We start from the raw sequence: 19135 nt of genomic DNA, 5'->3' as shown, positions 1-19135 counted from the left end.
TGATTCGTAATAGGAAATTATTTTCTACAAATCATTTATTTTTTAGCAATTTTTTTTTATTTGATCAAATATATAAGAATTGGAAATACACTAAAACTCTCAAAATATAAGAATTAGAAATACACTTAAACTCTCCAAAGAGGTTCCATGTATGTGTAGGCTATTAGAAGATACTATTTTTCATATTGCCACATAGGATAGAGAAAATGTTAACTCTCATATTAGAGTGCCACATAGGAGAGAGAAAATCCTCTTTTAAAGGTCTCTGCTTTAGTATATAGATAGTAGATTATGATGATTTATGAAACAGTGAAGTGAAGGGGCATATAATTAAAAGCTAAAAAAGGCTTAAAAAAACAAATAAAATCAACTCAAAATAAATTTTCCCCGTGAGAGGAGGTGTGGTATTAAAAAATTTAAAATAAAAACTAACTCCCTCCTCCTTCTCTCTGGGAATTATTATATACAAACAAACCATATTAATTTTATTTTCTATTTATTTTTAAAAATGGCTTCGGAGAATTTCAGTGACAAAAATGCTATTTTCAGAAAGCTGAAAGCCAAATCTGAAAACAAGGTAAATAATTCAAATCAGATCTGAATGAAATTTTACTAGTCAGATCTCAGCTTGTTGTTTTTGTGATTTTTCAGATGTGTTTTGATTGCAATGCAAAGAATCCGACGTGGGCATCGGTTACTTATGGGATCTTTCTATGTATTGATTGTTCAGCTGTTCATCGTAGCCTTGGTGTTCATGTCAGCTTTGTTAGGTACATATTTGATTTAAAGTTTTCTTCTTTTTTTTAAGATTGTTTGTTGTACGGACTTAAGATTGAATAATAATTGGATCACATTGAGATTAGGCCAAATTAGTGTCATTTGATACATTGGGCAGAGTTTCATAAAGATATAGATGAAGGGTAATATGGAGAATCACGCCTTTTTGACATTAGGTTCATTAAATATACCAATACTGAAAATGCTTCAAACCTTGTTTTGGTAATAATATGTCTGCCAAGAGACAGCTAGAAACATTGATGAGGACTATGTCAATTGAGATAAGTGCTTAATATTATGAAGAACATAGAGCCTGTATTAGCTAATCAAGAACACAAAGACAATCATATCTACTTCTTGACTTGAACCATAACCTGTTTTAGCTATTGAAAAGGAGGAATGCATCGTGTAATAATTGTATCAGTAGCTGAGGAAAGACGAAAAGTAGCGTTGTGTAGCTTATAGATGGTTGGCTTCTGCAATGCTATACCTAGGATTTCAAAAAATTTGTGTTTAGTTACTTGGGTATATTGTAACTGTGGGTTATATATGCTTCTTTCCCCTGCCAACTTGCAAATAATTTATATCGACTTCATATGTTAATCTTTGGCTAACCTTGAAAGTGCTCCTCAAAAAAGTGGGGCAGAATTCAATGGGTGTGATAGGGCGGTACTGACTCTCTTAAGCTTTGTTTCTTGGATGGTCTCTAAAGTGATCCGATGAGAAGCTCTTATTTTATTTACTACTATATTTTTTTCTTCCTCCCGTCCCTGCTTCGAAACTTACCAACTGATTTCTAGTTCAGCCAGATAGCATTATTCTCCCGTGTTATCTATATACTAATGGTTAATTTATCATCAAGATATTGTTTATAACCCCGAGTCTAGCTATGGTGCATTAAACATTTTCTTTTTCTGTTGCCTTTTGTTTCTCTCAGGTCAACAAATTTAGATTCATGGAGTCCAGAGCAGTTAAAGATGATGAGTTTTGGGGGAAACAACCGTGGACATGTTTTTTTCAAGCAGCACGGGTGGACTGATGGAGGCAAAATTGAGGCAAAGTACACATCAAGAGCTGCTGATTTGTACAGGCAAATTCTTTCCAAAGAAGTTGCTAAAAGCTCTACTGAAGAGGCTGGTTTGCCTTCATCTCCTGTTGCTTCTCAGTCAACTCATGTAGCCAATGGGTTTTCAGATGTCAAGGCTGCAGAAGTGTCAAAGGAAAGTTCATATGTTAAGTCTGAAACTCCTGAAGTTTCTGCTTTACCTAAAGTGTCTCACCCAGTAGTTACTAGTTCTTTAAAGAAGCCCCTTGGCGCTAAACGAACTGGAACTAAGACTGGGGGGCTTGGTGTTCGGAAACTTACCACAAAGGTAAATGGAATTTTTTGTGCTTATTATTTTTAGATATCAATTGAAGCATTCTGCACAAAATCTTGGCAATGTTTGGAAATCTAACTGGAATGTGGTGGGTCAGTTTATTTCCACGCTGACCTTGTTATTTATTTTTGTAACAAAAGGCTTACATTCTTAATGCAGTCAAGTGAAAGTCTTTATGACCAGAAGCCCGAGGAACCTGCACCTACACCTGCACCTGCAGCTTCCACTTCTGTTAATAACACCACAACATCTGGATCTTATTATCCTTCACGCTTTGAGTACGTGGAGAACATGCAATCTGCCAATAACAGTGCCGTGGCACCTGTGATTAGTCATGTTTCTCCTCCAAAGTCTTCAAGCTTTTTCGAGGATTTTGGAATGGACAGTGGATTTCAGAAAAAATCTAGCTCCAGTTCCTCCAAAATACAGGTAAACTTACGTGTGTACTCTATAGTCTATACTGCTTTTATGAGATGCCAAGTGACATTGGCACAGCTACATGTCAGTGTCCGATATGGCTTCTTGAAATTGGGATGTGGGAACACGGTTGAATTGATACTGTGTTCAGACTAGTTGGCCTCAACTAGTAGTCGTCCATTTTAGCATGTAATTTGTTTTGTAATCAAGCAATTAGTCACAGACACTTTCTATATATTAACCCCAAATATTGCTCCCATCAGGAAACTATCGGTTGGACAGAGAGAATGATCTATTTATCCTTCACAATTCATCTCACTTCCGAATTCTTCCTCTAGATGAAGGAACTAGATTATTCTCTCTTCTCCTCGTTTCTTTTTTCTTCTTTGTCTGCATCTTCTCCTTTTTGGGTGAACAAAATTTATCTTACTGCATTAGCAAGTAAAATTTTATTATAGCTAATGAAAGAGAGAAGATTTGGAAGAAAAGAGAGTACAACTTAATTAGTTCCAGCCTTCTCTCTCACTAGTTATATACAAAAAATAGTCGTTTTACAATATGGAAAACCTCAAAAAAAAAATTCAGGCCGTGGGGCCCCATTAATCCGCACTACCCTGGGGACATTTTCCCACCCTTTGGATGGGCAAAGTGCCCTACCTATGTAATGACTCATGTAGAACTCCAACACAGCATGTGTTCATGTATCATGTATCAAATATGATTGTCAGTGTATCCAAGCCGGGTTTTGTTGCAAATATGAAATGTCATTGTTTCATGGATTAAATAGAATTAAGTAGGTGTTTTCATCTTGCTCTGCCGACTAAAACAGTGTTCTCAGGATTCAGTTGTTCGCTGTGAAGTTCAAGTTTTATATTACTGAAACCCATTAAAAAGTATACCGATATATATTTGGTGCGTTGATGCACTGTAGCACTACTCCACCTACTACTTCACTAGGTTCCAATTCCAGATGATAGTTAGATTTCAGTTTCATTTCTCTTTGTGCAATTTAAGTTTGGGATTAGTTGGATGTAAACTACCATCATGCTACTTTATGTCCTCTCGAGTGCATTTGTAAAAATGCAATTCTAGCCCTTTTCTTGAACCCTTTTTCGTGAAGAAAACTATTCAAATAAGCAAAATGATTAAATGTATTTTAGGAGTTCTGAATTTCCTACAAAAGAGGAAATTAAGATAACTTGATTGCGAATGTCTTTTACTGTGACATTTATATAAGACTATGAAAATTGGAAATGAGATGCTATGTCTACGTCTTACCAACTTTGACTCGGGGGGAGGGGGGACCATCAAGATTATCCTCGGTCAACCCCTCATTATCCCTGTATCTCATGTCTTGTTTGACTGGTTACTTGTCATTGTTTAGCACATAATGCATGTACATCTTTTATTATTACTTTTCTTCCAAATAGTTTCACTCTTTTATTATCATTATATCGAATCTGGTAGTGAAACACATAAGTTGAGTCTTTTGCTGCTAATGGTTGTTCCCTTGGGTTATTCTTCATGACAATATACTGTATCTTGGAAATGTTAATTTTGCTAGTTGCGTACATCTGACCCTCCCCAGACCACACACCGGCAGGAACCTCATGCATCGAACTAGCCCCTTTTTATGTAATTTTTGCTAGCTCTTCTTAATGCAATGTTGAAAACTCTATAGAGGGATTTGATACTCAGTTGTATTGACAGGCCTAATAAAAAGACCGAGATTCCTATGACTTGGAGTTGGGTTATAATAGGAGAATGTTTGACCCTACACACCATAGGAGAGTCAGATCGTAGGTCCGAGGTTGAGCTCCGAAGGAGTGGACCGTTCAGACAAAAGACAAAACTTAGTGACATTACCACTTAGGTGAGGAGCAACTATCTGGACCTTGACTTTTATGATCTGGTTCTCCAAAAGGGCTTTGTAATGCCCCAGGTCTGGATAATGTGCTCAGCTATAAGTAAGATTCACTTGAATCTTATAGACATGTAGTTTAGTAGTGCCTGTGAATACCAAAGCACGAACTCACGCGCCTACTGATATTTTGAAATATAAAACTGAGACCTTGCATGAGTTGCTTCCGTTTGAAATCAGCACATATCAATTGCAATCGTCCCACGAGGATATAAACATACACACTTAAACATGGACCAGCTTATTGTGATACTCTTTTTCACTAACCGGTCAAGGGTGCAGAAAGATGACTAGAGGGAGGTGGTCTCACCTTCATTTGAGGTGCAGGTGAACTTGTAAACTACAACCATCCTATATTTTAGGATTTGTTGTTCTTAACACGTTTACTTTTTACTTGGAGAACATAAAAAGTTTCGTGGTAAAGTAAGTTTGTAGAACATTTCACTTTTATTTATATTTTGAGTAACATAAACTGACTGTTATATTTGTACGCTACATGATATCTAGATTCAAGAAACTGATGAGGCAAGGAAGAAGTTCTCAAATGCAAAGTCCATTTCATCGGCTCAATTTTTTGGGGATCAGAACAAAAGCAAGGACATGGATGCTCAAGCCTCATTGCAGAAGTTCACGGTATGTGTTTCTATGATCCATCAATATACTTGTCACTACTCGGACTACAAGCTCTATGATATGGAAGCTTGTTATTTGACCCACATGCCCAGTGATGACCCTGGATTCCAACAGTTAGAGTTCCACTTCAATAGGAAGTGGAAAAAAAAATGTAATTGACTAAAAGAACCGCACCCAAAAAATTTAACATGTTCTTGGCTTAAGATCGTCGAAAGCCTGTGCAGCCACTTGTATATTAAATGCTTGGTTCCATGACTTGGAGGTTCGTATCCTTCCGTCCAATCATTTATCCTTGAGGATCCGACATTAATATTGATGTATACTTTCAAGATGCCTTGATAGTGACATGGTAGGCACGTCAAGCCTCAAAATATCATGAGAGAACTGTATTTGGTTAGACAATCTATGGTTGGTAAACTAGGATTGGTTTTTTAGCAACAAAATTTCTTTAAAAAAAATAGAAAGGAAAATCCCCATTCTTGTAGGTAGAAAAGTCCTATTATAAATAAGGTGCTAGACATATTTGTTTAGACTTTAGACAGTCTATGCTTGGTAAAACCGGATTGGATTTTTAGCAACAAAAAGTCCGTTCATTATAGATAGAAAATTCCTACTATAGAGAAGGTGCTAGACGTATTGGAAATTGGAATTGGAATCAGTTGATATTTAGTTAAAAAGTCGTACTTTTTCTTAACTCAATTATTTCTATTGTTTTTTGGCGGAATAATTATTGCAATCAACATAGATGAGTGGGTTTCTTGGCCACAGTCATAAGCAAAGAAGAGGATTTGTTTGTATAGCCATGGAGTCGGGCCGGCAAAACAAATCAAGCAGCGGTAAATCAAGTATAGCCAGCGTCAAATTTTATTCCTAAATATTGATCAGCGACATTTCAATTCGATTCGAATTCAAACTTTCTTCTTAAATATTGATCAGCGGCAATTCAATTCTTCGAATTCAAACTTTCGTCCTAAATATTGATCAGCGCAATTCAATTCTTTCTAAATATCATTTGGATCAGCGGCATTCTAGAAAACACACATCCAGCGGCATTTCAATTCGAAGGGATTATGACAAATTTGCATACTCTTCTCAACATGCCCATTTATTATGATCGGCAGAGTGTGGCGTAGGATCAGGAGAACCATGAAAATTATTGCAACTGTGCGACAACAGAGAAGGCTTCTTGTCATGTGCATTGAGTACTCATCATAGTCGGGATCCAGAAAATTGCGATCAGTTGAAACCATTGCTATAAATCGAGGATTATGCAGATCCCTTCTAGAGATTACCCAGTTGCCCCTGAAATTCATTGGAACACCTCCGTAGTGGAACAATTTAGGAGGTGCTGTATAGCCTCGCTTAAATTGCTGGTGGCATATCTCACATATGGTGTCACCCTTCTCATTGCACCACTTCTGCACGCATCTTCGATGAGCATACTTCAAGCTACCAAAGCATAAACAGGGCGTTTCCATTTTGAAATCTTCATCTTCATCTTGGCAAATCCGACACTCCACCATTTTTACTGGGGATTCATCTCCAAAATCCATTTTATGGGAAAAGAATTGCGTTTTTTTTTTTTTTTTTTTTTTCCAGCTTCAACGGCTGATGGTGTTACATGTTGAGACCGGCTTCTCTCTATATTAGATAGGAAATAATAATTCACAATGCTTTGTACGAGTTCTTTCCTTTCACCAGAAATCCTATCAACTTGATCGGCACTTCTTCCAGTGGCAAAATCCTATCAACTTGATCAGCGGCAATAAAGCAGTGTAGATAGCAATCTAAAATCTGACGACAATGAAAATCGATTCCGAAAATCTGATATAGCAGAGGTTCTCACCAGCGGCTACTCAACTGTGGCAAAGGCTTTTAGGTAGGTGTTATTCAAATTGGGTGGGATATTGATCGACAATTTTTGAATTTGGTTACGTTCGATAGAGAAGGATTGGCAAAATTGGATTGGCAATGCGAGTGGCATTTATGGGATCGACGATGCGAGCCGCATTTAAGGGATTGCGAGTGGTAATCCAAAGGATCGGCAACTCGAGCGGCAATTTCAAAAGATCGACACTCATTCAACGGCAATTAAATGCACAACGGTTCAAAGGGATCGGCAGTTCAAAGCTTTGGAATCTAGCTTGTATTAAAGCCAAGTTTCAAGCTGATTTGTATATAAAGTTTAATAATACTTTATGCAGGTAACTGAAGTTAAAATTGAAAATGAATAACCATCAGGAGCGGCAAGAATTTCAGGTTTGATTGGCATAAGGATTGTCATTATTTAGATCGGGCTATTTAAGGATTGACCAGCATACTCAAATTGTTTGCGCAATCGATCGGGATAGGATTAATATCAAAGAGGATCGGCCAAATTTAATTGATCGGCCATTTCGAATTGAATTGAGTGGATCGGCTGTTTATAATTGATCAGTTTTGTATCAGTTGGGACTTGGGGCTATTTAGCTTTTTTAATAGTTTGAAAAGGTATTGGATAGGAAACTCTTGAATTGACAAATTGAGTGGTAAGTTAATTATGTGTAGTGATTTGTTTACTAGGGTATGTTGAAAAATAGGGGTCTGCCAAAAGATAGAAGAGTCGGGTAATTTGGCTTTGAGGTAGGTCGGCAAAATAGATATAAGTATTAAGGATAATGTAATTGGGGTGTCGCCGCCCCCATAATATAATAATAATGTAATGAAATTTCGGGTGTCGCCGCCCCCAAAGTGTAATGATAACATAATGAAATTTGGGGTGTCGCCGCCCCCATAGTGTAATAATAACATAATGAAATTTGGGGTGTCGCCGCCCCCATAATGTAATGATAACGTAATTAAATTTGGAGTGTCGCCGCCCCCATAGTGTAATGATAACGTAATTAAATTTGGGGTGTCGCCGCCCCCATAGTGTAATGATAACGTAATTAAATTTGGGGTGTCGCCGCCCTTATAGTGTAATGATAACGTAATGAAATTTGGGGTAATTGATTCCTAGTTAAAACGAAAGATGGATCGAATTTTATTGAATTATGAAATGATTATAATGAATGAAGAACAAAACATTCAACGATAAAACTTTTTTCAAATGAAAATCATTCCATGGCTTGGCAAATTTTTCTCCAGTGATTCTACGAAGGAAATAAGACCCTTTAGATGCTGGCCTATCAATGATGAACGGTTCTTCCCAATTCTCTGACAGCTTCCCAGATTTAATGAGCTTCTGTTTTCGGCTAAGTTCCCAATCTTCTGGTTCAAAACTCTTGAGGCGAAGCTTTCTATCATATTTGCGTTTCATATTTGCCTGATATTTTATTAGACATTGTAAAGCTTTTTCTCGAGTTTTATCGATTGAGTCTGCCACCAAAGTTAGAGCAGCATCATTGTTTCCAGTTTGTACCGCTTCTGTCTTTGTAGTTGGTGCAATTAATTCTGTCGGGAGGATAACATCTATGCCATAAGCTAGGTTGAAAGGGGAAAGATTGGTAGAATGCTTTGGAGTTGTGCGATAAGCCCAAAGCACTGCTGGCAACTCTTTAACCCAATTTTCTTTTGCTTCATTAAGCTTCTTCTTCAAAGTCGAGAGAATCGTCTTATTGGTTGCTTCTGCTTGTCCATTTGCTTGTGGATAATATGGAGCAGAAAAATTATGCTGAATTTTTAGTGAGGCGCAAAATTTGTGTATTTTTTCTGCATCAAATTGTTTACCGTTGTCAGAGACGATGTTAAATGGAATTCTAAAGCGACAAACGATGTCTTTCCATAAGAAACGCCGTACATTTGTTGCTGAGATGTTGACAAGCGGTTGAGCTTCTACCCATTTAGCGAAATAATCGGTCATGAACCAATAAGAATCATTACACTTCCGGGAGCCTTTGGTAGGGGTCCCACAATATCCAAGCCCCATTTTGCAAAAGGTCGAGGGCTTAGAATTGGGTGGAGTTCGTTCTTTGGAAGTTTGCCCATATTTGCATGTTTTGACATAGTATGCATTTTGGGCAAATTCATTTGAAAGTGTCTTTGCATGCTATGCCACCAAAGATCCTTGAGTCATGGTTTTATGTGCAAGACTACGCCCCTCGAATGGTTTCCACAAAGTCCGAGTGTATTTCTTCGAGAACTAGATGACCATGATCTTTGGAAAGACATCTGAGAAGAGGACTGAAATTGTTTGCTTTCCTATAAAGTAGGAGCTTGCCTTTAGAATTTGGAATTATGACAAATTTCCAGGCATCTCTCTTAATTTTGTAGGAAAGTGACGAATCTTTAGGTAGAGTTTTATGTTCCAGAAATTCTAAATAAGTAGGTTTCCAATCATCTGGTGAAGAAACACTGTCGATAGATTGGAGATCCAAATGTGGTATTTCTGGAGAATTATCTGTTTCATGGGACTCATCTTCCATATCAACATTGTTTTGGTCGGCATCCTGTGTGAGTGGAGAATCACTCTCAAAACGATGATCGGCCAAATCTTGATGGTCGGCTAAATCTTCTTGAGCTGTTTCCTCTGAGTGAGATTTTGAACTTGTGCCGGCCGATTGAGCTAGCTTTTCTCTCTTTCTTTTCTTTGTTGTTACGACATTTACTTCCTCGAATTCGAAATTCCGAGATGTCGTCTGGAAATAGCATAGATGAGCAATATATAAGTTTTGAACATATTCTTCTATACAGTTATGCTTGGAAAAGGTTGGAAATCAATATAGATTTTTCTTTCATTGTTAACATCAACTGCGGCAGAGAGATAGGCTAAGGCATCGGTGGCGATTATTATCATGGCGAGCGTTGGTGTCTTAAGTGAAACTATGAATGGATTTGAAATGAATGGATAGCTCATGCATTTTTAGGACATATGCAACCATCCTATCATTTCGAAAGCAATAAATGATCTCGCCAAATTGATTATGACAAGCTTTGAGTCGATGAATAACTCAATCTTTGTCGCCCCTGTGTCAAGTGTCGTTTGCATTGCAAAAGAACCGCTTCATATTCAACTTCATTGTTTGATCGCCAAAATCCGAAGGCTTAACAGATTTTTCAATTTTCTCGCCATCAAGTCGAATCAAAACACAACCAAGACCTGAACCTGATTTGTTCTTGGAACCGTCCGTGTGTAGAATCCATAAAAAAAGGTCGGCACTTGTGGATGGATTAGCCGATCCTTGTTGTGGATTAGGAGGAGGTTCCTCAAAATGCTCTTCCATGGTCGGTATGTCATCGACGGGAAAATCGGCCATAAGTGATGCCATTGCGTGGCCTTTCTCAGATGATCGGGCTTTGTAGATAATTTCGTAGGCACTCAAATATGTTTCCCATTATGCTAATCTGCTCAAATCAGCATTTCGAAAAACTTTTCTCAAGGGGTATTCAGTGTAGACATTGATGATACGCCCTTGGAAATAAGGCTTCAATCTTCGTGCACTATGGACAAATGAGAGAGCTATTTTCTCAATCTGTGAATACCTTGCTTCTGGAGCTGTAGGGTCTTACTTATGAAGAAAATTGGTTGTTCATTTTCATCATCAATGAATAAGACGACACTCACAGCTATTTCTGATACTGCCAAATAAATGCTAATTGTTTGTCCGGTGGTCGGACTAGCAAGAATTGGCTGCTGTACTAGGTATTCTTTTATTTTTCTAAAAAGCTATGTCACACTCATCTATCTATTGTGGGGATCCCTTAATGGCTTGAAAAAAGTGGTGGAGCCGATCTGAATATTTTGAGATAAATCTACCCAAAGCGGCTATCCTACCTGTAAGTTGTTGGATCTGCTTCTTTGTTTTTGGCGAGGGCATTTCGGTAATTGCACGGATTTGATCAGGATTAGCTTCAATGCCTCGTTTGGTCATAAGATATCCAAGAAATTTACCCGATGCTAACCCAAATGCGCATTTTGTTGGATTTAGATGCATTCGAATATGCACAAGCCGATCAAAGAATTTTTGCAAGTGATGTAGGTGAGAAGACTCTTCATGCGACTTGATGACCATATCGTCAATATAAACTTCCATAAACTTGCCTAAAAAGTCTGAAAATGATGTATTTATGAATTTTTGATATGTTGCCGGTGCATTTTTTAGACCGAAAGGCATTACCTTATAGCAAAATAAGCCTTGGTCTGTTATGAAAGTTGTAAGTTCTTGTTCATCTTCAGCTAATGCAATTTGATAAAATCTCATTGAGGCATCCATAAAAGAAATTCGTTTAAACCCTGAAGTGGCATCAACCATTTCAGAAATACGAGACAAGGGATACGGGTGAACAGGACATTTTTTATTGATATCAGTAAAATCAACACAGATTCTAAGTTTCCCATTTTTCTTAGGGATTGCTACTACATTGGATATCCATTTCGGATATAGTACAGGCCTAATAAAATTAACACTTAGAAGTTTGTTGAACTCTTCTTTCACTTTGAGCTTTCGATCGGGAGCCATTCGGCGAGGCTTCTAACGCACTGGCTTTTGTGTTTTGTCGATATCCAGCCTGTGACATGCAAGTGAAGGATCAATCCCATGCATTTGTTCGACCGTCCACGCAAACATTGTGCAATTTTTCTTCAAAAGCTCAATGAGTGCATCCTGTTCCTTCTTGGAAATTTCCGCAGAAATAAGTGGTTTCTTCTTCCTTGTTACCGATCTGTACTTCGAGGAGCCTGTCGATGGTCGGGGGGCCACCTAAACGCTGCTCCATAGCATTTACCCGGCCAATGGAATTCTGTAATTGCTATTTTACCCCATTGACATTTAGGATGGTGTTGCCCTTGACTTCCGAATTTTTATAATCTTCGAGTACAGACTCATGGCACTTCAAAGCTGCTATCTGATCACTTCGAACTTTTCGTACCATACCATCATACCAAAACTTGATAGCCTGATGGAAAGTAGAAACAACAGCTCCCATTGAGTGGATCCAATCTCTTCCCAGAATGACATTGTAGGAGGAGTTACAATCCATGAGAAGAAAATCAATTGTAACTTCCTTTTTCATTAATGTCACCGGAAGAGAGCATCTGCCAATTGATTTTGCTGCTGTCCCATCGAAGCCAATGATTGGATTTGGATCGGGAACTATCATTTTCTCGGGGAGATTGAGTCTTTAGTAACAACGCTTGTAGATCACACTTGCCGAACTACCTGTATCGATCATGATTTTCTGCACACGATGAATTCCAACAAAAGCTTGTATGACAACATCATAATGAGGATGGTGCACTCCTATCAGATCATTGTCAGTCCAACAGAGAGGTCCTTCTTCATAAGTCTCAGTACCCATACCGTGGAGAAAATCATATCCACTATAAACATGGTGGTGGCCGAGATCAGTGATCTTAGAGTGATTGAAATTTTTGCGCTGGGTGTTAGACATTGAATCAACTCTGGCATGATCGACCTTGATTATATTGTGTGTGGTCACGACTAAAGCTTGTTTCGTTTTACCCATCACGTAATCCTAAAGCATACCTTTCTTGATCAAACCTTAGATTCTACCCCTTAGAGATCGGCATTGTTCAGTTTCATGACCAAAATCATCGTGGAATTTGCACCACAGTGATTTGTCATGTGTATCCTTGGTATCTTCTGAGAGAGAAAAAGGTGGAGATAAGATATTCTTTACCTTAATCTTCTCATAGATAACAACATATTTCTCGTTGAGGGTGGTAAGCTTTAACTCGGGATGTTTCTTTTGTTTTTTGCCGTTCCATTGTTGTGGCCTACCATCACTCTTGGACTTTTGATCGGTTGTTTGTTGAAACTTCGGTTTTTGACTTTGTTCCTGCGGCTTGTTTATCCGATCCCTATCTCTGTGAACTCGTGCCGATGCATCATCTTCAACTCGAATAAACTGTTGAGTTCGAGCAAAAAGTTCATAACGAGTTGTTGGGACGTCTTTTACTATAGAGTTGTAAACGCCGTCCCTATCATAATTAATGCCTTCCTTGAAAGCATAAATGACAAGAATATCAGATGTATCTGGAATTTCAATGGCCGCTTTCCATAATCTCGCAACAAACTTACTGAGCTTTTCGTCCTTTTGTTGTTTTATACTGAATAGAGAATCAATATTTTTCGGTTCTTTCCAATTGTGACGAAAATGCTCGGCAAACTTATATGCAAGATCAGTAAAATTGTGGATGGATCTTTCTGGAAGCATGTTAAACCATCTCATCGACTCAATTCCAATGAGTGTGGACGGGAATAACTTGCAAAGAAGAGCATCGTTGAAAGTCCATAAGATCATCTTGTTTCTGTAATTAACAAGATGCATCAAAGGATCTCCATCAATCTCATCATACTTTTCGAATTCTGGCTGCTTGAAGTCCTTGTGATGAACGGTTGTTTGGATTCGGAGAGAGGAGAATCGATACCACTCTCTATAGCGAGATTTCGTATTTTATTTTCTCGTGACTCCTTATCATTAACAGCCTTCAGTATTATTTCGTGAAGGTGACCGAGCCATTAGTGGAGTTCGGTTCCTTCGTCTCTTATGGTGAACATCGGGAGAATACGGACGGAGTGCTGGACTATCACAACCATTTTCTTGACCTGATGCAAGTGAGTCTCCATCTCCATAGCTACCATTGTCAACATACTTTGGCCGACAATGAGCTCTTGGATTGGGACTACAACTTGAGCGACTAGGTTGTGAATTGGAACTGCTTGGTGAATAAGCTATTTGTCGAGATCGGCGAGATACTTCTTTATTCGCGACGAGGACTTGCAGTGGCTTGCCTACCCCTTCTAGAGCTTGGGGTAGGAATTTCATTGGTTTTTCGTTGGTTGGGTAGTCTATTTTGCCGACTTATATGGATATTTTGCCGATCTCCCTTAGTACGGTTCGAATCGGCAAAACCGGTTTTCATCATGAGATCTTTTGTGAGTTGGTGATCCCTCACATGGTGGTTGGCATCAAAGTCGGTAGAGGAGTTTGTGGATTCACTTACGATTACACTGGAAAGTGTAGGCTTTCGGCGTTGCATATTCTGTTTGCGCGAAGCTTTTCGTAAGCGACTCGCACGGTTTCTCTTGGTGCGGGAGTTTGTACTCGGAGTTTTTGACAAAGATGGTTCAGTGTTCAAGCGATCCCAAACACTTTTTGCCGTGAACTCTGAATCATCTTCAAGAAGTTGACGCAACTGTTTCTTCAAATTGTTATTCTTGTTCTCCAATTGTTGAAGACGACGGTCTACCTGAGTTGATGGATCGGATACATGAATACCCACTCTCTCAGTCACAGATGGCCGAGTCGGACTTGGAAAGTGAATTCCCAGCAGAAAGTGAATGCTGAACTTGAGCGGTAAAAGGGATACTTTCACCGTTGTTTGTTTTTTGAGAAGTCATTGACGTAACTTTTGTTTTGTGGTTGAGGGTAGAAGCACAGACGGCGTCAAATATGCTTCAGCAAGATTTGCTAAAACACACCAGTTGAGGGTCGGAAGTAATGTTTTTTTGGGATGGCGAAGGAGATGGTGGTTGGGAAAAGATGAGACTGGACTTCGGTTTTGATGTTGCCTATGTACCCAAATGTATTGCTTGGGATTAAGTCTCGATGTGTAGTTCTGGAAAAATGACGAAGGTTGGATTTTATAGGTAGGATTGGTGATAGTTACTTTCTCGTTCTCCAATATTCCAATTGTGGGATGAAGTTGGAGAATTGGCAGGAGAACTGTCCAATCGTGGGATGAAGTTGGAGAAATGGAGGGAGAACTGTCCAATCATGGGTTGAAGTTGGAGAACTGGCAGAAGAACTGTCCACTCGTGGAATGAAGTTGGAGAACTGGCGGGAGAACTGTCCATTCGTGGGATGAAGTTGGAGAACTGACGGGAAAACTGTCCATTCGTGGGATGAAATTGGAGAACTGGTGGGAGAACTGTCCACTCATTGGATGAAGTTGGAGAATTGGCGGGAGAACTGTCTAATCATGAGATGAAGTTGGTGGAAGTTGTTTGACTCGCAAAACATGTGCGCAATTGATATTGATTTTACGTGTAGGTATGTAGGCTCTGAGCATGGGCTCTGAGCGTGGGCTTTATAGTAGATAAGCTCTGAGCATGGGCTCTGAGCGTGGGTTTTTTTATAGATAAGCTATGAGCATGGGCTCTGAGCGAGTGTTTTTTTGTAGATAAGCTTTGAGCATGGACTCTGAGCGTGGACTTTTTTATAGATAAACTCTGAACAGGGGCTTGTATTGAATTGGGCTTTTATTGGGCCACATTTGTGGGGGCCGGAACAGATATGATTAACCGCTCACCATCTCTCAAATAGAGAGGACAAAACTATTGTAAGACAATGTTGAGTCGCAGTGGATATATATATATATATATATGGGGAGGGATAGAGCCACTCCCGTTAGAGCAACTCCCGAGCCATTCCATCGACTTACAAATTGAATTAAGACCCGATTTTTTGTGGATATGATCTTCCCACAATGGATAACATGCCCACAAAATTTCATCCTATGGATATGATCTTCCCACAATGGAAAACTAGTGTTCAATTTTGAAATTTCATCCTATGGATATGTCTAATATTTGATTAGGAAAACTAGTGTTCAATTTTGAACGTTTATCTAACGGTCGACGGAATTTTCCGATTTCATAATATTTGATTAGGTTAGACATATTTGAATAAGCTGAAATTTGGTGGTATGTTATTCATGGTGGGGAGATATATCTACAAAATATGAGCTCTTAATTCAACTGGTAAGATGAGATATGATTTTTATGAAATCGACGCTCAAATCTCGTTCTCAATTAACAAAGAAATAGCAAGTGGGTAAAATTGTAACTTTTATTTCTAACATCAAATAAATCCCAAAAATAAGCCACGAACTTGGATCTCTCTCTCCCCCATCTCCCTAGCAAGAGAAACCAGACGAATTCTCTGTGTTCTCTCCATCTCAAGTGAATGGTGAATTGAAAATATTTATCTCTCAACTCCATTCCTCTTTTTCTTATTAAAATTAGACTTTGAAAAAGACAAATCAAATTGAATGGAAAAATGACAGTGAAGGCCGTGAAGCTTAGTCAAAAACTTGAAGAAGACGAACCCAAATATTAATACACGACTGGAACTCGAAGAAGATGCAATGAAACGAAAATAAGAAAAGGCGTATCCTTCTTGCTTCTTAAGCTCATTTCCCAAACCCATTTCTCTCTTCAAATACACCATCGAAGCTCACTAACAATGAGATTTTGGGTATCCTGGACTGTCATGGAATTTTGGGTATACTAGACTGTCACCAGTTAAAACCTTATATGAAACATGAATGCTGTTGGAATGTCCGTAAATTGTTTGTTGGAATGAGTTCCATGTATTTTTGGACATTATAGACCAAGAAATTTGTATGGTATACACTACTTTTTAAGTTTTTGCTCAGGATTGCGTATGTATCAATTTCACCACATTCAGAGATCGTGTTCTTGTCATATATATATGTTGGTTCTACCTCCATTTAATTGGTTCTGCCTTCAAGTTATTGGCTCTCCCTTCAAGTTCTTAGTGCAGGTCGTTTGGTTCAAAATGATTCTAAGGCCCAATCACATAATTCTTAACAAATTCCGACTTTGATCTTGAAGCATTAGTTACAAAATGGTTCTTTGAGCAGGAGATATTTGGTACAATAGGACTGAATATTCATTGAGTAGAATCAAGGAAATCCTACCATTTTTCAAGTGCAAAACAGCCAAAATCAATTGGAAATTGAAGAAATAAAAAACAGTTCAAAACAGAAAGAAAAAACACCAAAAATGTATTTTTTGTGAAAGTTGATTTTGTGGATTTGGCTTCAAAAGAGCAGCACCAAAACATTGCTTCAATCAGCGATTAGAAGTAGTAGAAAAATGGGGCTAAGATTTTAGAGGTGAGTAGTGGGTTTAACATCAACAAGATTAAATCTCTTTTCATCAGATTGTGTTCATTGTTGAGGAGAATAGCAAGAGGGGGAGGGGGGGGGTGTTGGTTAGGTCAGTAGAGAAAGAGTTAGTGAGGAAGAAGAAAGAGGCATGGGTTTTGCTTCCAAAATCTAATTTGTGATAGAAATGACCAAATGACTATTGTACCCTTTCTTGTTTGCTTTGTAAAATTAGGAGATCTGAATGTTGGATCGGGTATAGGGCAGGGATCGGGTCGGGTTCGGGTCGGATATGGCTATATCCGAATCTGAATAATTTCACAGTATCCGAACCTGAACCCAAACCCGATTATATCCGAAATTTAATATCCGAATCCGACCCGAACCCGACTAACCTGATCGGATAACACTAAAAATTCAAAAAAATCCCAAAAATTATATCCGAATCCGAATCTGACCCGAATACATAAACGGATACAAAAATCAACCCAAACCCGATATATTCGGTAATCGGGTCGGGTCGGATCGGGTCTACCCGACCCGATTTCCTGTCCTAATCGGGTATAATCGAATGGACATGGTGGGCTGTCAAGGTAGCCAGCCCCTCAAGAGAAAATATATGACATCTGAAGTTATAACTTTATCAGATGAGTTATAATGACATTGCTTATGCATCACTGAAGTATCATTATGACATTACCAATAAGTCAATAACTAGTGTGTTTTTAGTGTTGCTGACATTATTCATTTGATTATTGTTGGTTATAGTTTTCTCAACGTCTTTGTTCCTAATTTAATTAGGCTTTACAGGAGTACAATGAAATTTTTAGAGCAAGGGCACCGGTCAAACTTTGACATAGAGCAGTGAAAGCACACAATTATGTAAGAGAGTTTTGGTATAATTTTGACCATTTTGGAGGAAGCTGGGCCATTTGGTCCGTTCATTCTCCTTGCAACTTTCAACAATTTATACTTTTGGAAATAAGCTGTTTCTTTTTCAAGGTGGGAGATTATCTCCACCAAAAATTGGCCCTCAATTACTTAATTGTGTAGCTCCGTCTTTACAAGGCGAAATGTTTAAAGATATGTCCATATATCATTCCTTAATTTGAGCTTACAATTATAGAAATAGCGTACACAAGTTATTGCCTTATTGGAGCAAGCATGGCGTACTGAAATTTGGAGTAGATATTGTCCGTACAGTTCTTGAGACTGTATTTTAAAATTTTCACTCCAGCTGTCCCTGATGTAAGTTCCTTGATCTACCATCATTTGTATAGGGTTCAACGGCTATATCTAGTGCTGATCTTTTTGGTAAAGATATGGACGACTCTGGGCTTGATGTTACAGCTGCTGATCTTATCAACCGGCTCTCATTTCAGGTATATATAATTTAATAAATAGAGATGTTGTTGTCTCCTTAGTCACATTCTTTCTGTGCTTAGTTTGATCAGCATCAGCATGACCATTAAACATTGAACTGTTTCTCATTTTCCTTTTCAGGCGTCACAGGATCTCTCTTCCCTAAAGAATATTGCTGGAGAGACAGGGAAGAAGCTCACTTCCATGGCTTCCACTTTTATGACAGATCTGCAGGATAGAATTCTTTGATGTTTGTGGAAAATGAGCATAACATTATCAAAATATTGGTTTGTTAAGTAAAACGTCCGAAAATTTCTTATCATAGCGGCGAAGATGTTAGAAGAGTTTTGTCACAAATTCTTGCACAAGGTAAAAATAAGATTTCATCGTGTGAGGGTGTCAGATTTGTTGTGGTGGAGGTTGTATGTTTAATTGGATATACTTATCCTCGTCTTTAGTTTGTATTCAAACGTCTGTTACCATTTTGCATCTGTGGATTGACTTCAATTTTCAATCTTTTTTTGTTGGATGTCTGTAGTGAATGTGATCCACAAATTCATTCTTTTACTTCGTCGTTCTTGAAACTCTTTTTGTTTGCAAGCAGATTAGGATTTAAAGTTGGTTGTCCCCTTGAAATGTATGTCCAACCAATTAGTTGCAAGTTATGGATACCCAATCGTATCATTTAGTATACTGTAAACCGTGCTTGAAAGTTAAAACATTGTGATTTCGGTATGTAATCCAATTGTACCATGGGAGGTTAGACTCATACAATGTTACCACCTGAAGAAG

At 38.4% G+C, this 19135-nt stretch overlaps 1 protein-coding gene across 3 annotated transcripts; it reads left to right on the top strand.

Moving 5' to 3' along the window:
• Positions 1 to 285: 285 nt before the first annotated feature.
• LOC147524566 (putative ADP-ribosylation factor GTPase-activating protein AGD8) lies at positions 286 to 18872 on the top strand. Of its 3 annotated transcripts, none has more exons than XR_015219820.1 (8): positions 292 to 577; positions 652 to 770; positions 1715 to 2150; positions 2316 to 2585; positions 5002 to 5127; positions 17792 to 17863; positions 18262 to 18363; positions 18485 to 18872. XR_015219820.1 is itself a non-coding variant. In XM_086603797.1 (7 exons), exons 1-7 carry the CDS (start codon positions 509 to 511, stop codon positions 18590 to 18592), a joined length of 1230 nt encoding a protein of 409 aa, XP_086459923.1. In that variant the 5' UTR covers positions 286 to 508; the 3' UTR covers positions 18593 to 18872. The 3 variants fall into 3 exon arrangements, 1 of the variants encoding a protein (XP_086459923.1); XR_015219819.1 differs by having other exon boundaries at positions 17783 to 17863; XM_086603797.1 differs by lacking the exon at positions 17792 to 17863 and having other exon boundaries at positions 286 to 577.
• The last annotated feature ends 263 nt before the right edge of the window (positions 18873 to 19135 follow it).

Source organism: Coptis chinensis, chromosome 1 (genome assembly GCF_015680905.1).
Source record: "Coptis chinensis isolate HL-2020 chromosome 1, ASM1568090v1, whole genome shotgun sequence".
NCBI classification, from domain to species: domain Eukaryota; kingdom Viridiplantae; phylum Streptophyta; class Magnoliopsida; order Ranunculales; family Ranunculaceae; genus Coptis; species Coptis chinensis.
Note: the sequence above shows the minus strand (reverse complement) of the source record. Positions and strands in the feature narration are given on the sequence as shown.

Bases quoted from the DNA above. Each gene is read 5' to 3' on its own strand.
- LOC147524566 (XM_086603797.1), top strand. From the start codon at position 509: ATGGCTTCGGAGAATTTCAGTGACAAAAATGCTATTTTCAGAAAGCTG. The intron at 2,151-2,315 runs GTAAATGGAATT...TTCTTAATGCAG, and splicing joins TTCGGAAACTTACCACAAAG to TCAAGTGAAAGTCTTTATGA. The intron at 2,586-5,001 runs GTAAACTTACGT...CATGATATCTAG, and splicing joins CCAGTTCCTCCAAAATACAG to ATTCAAGAAACTGATGAGGC.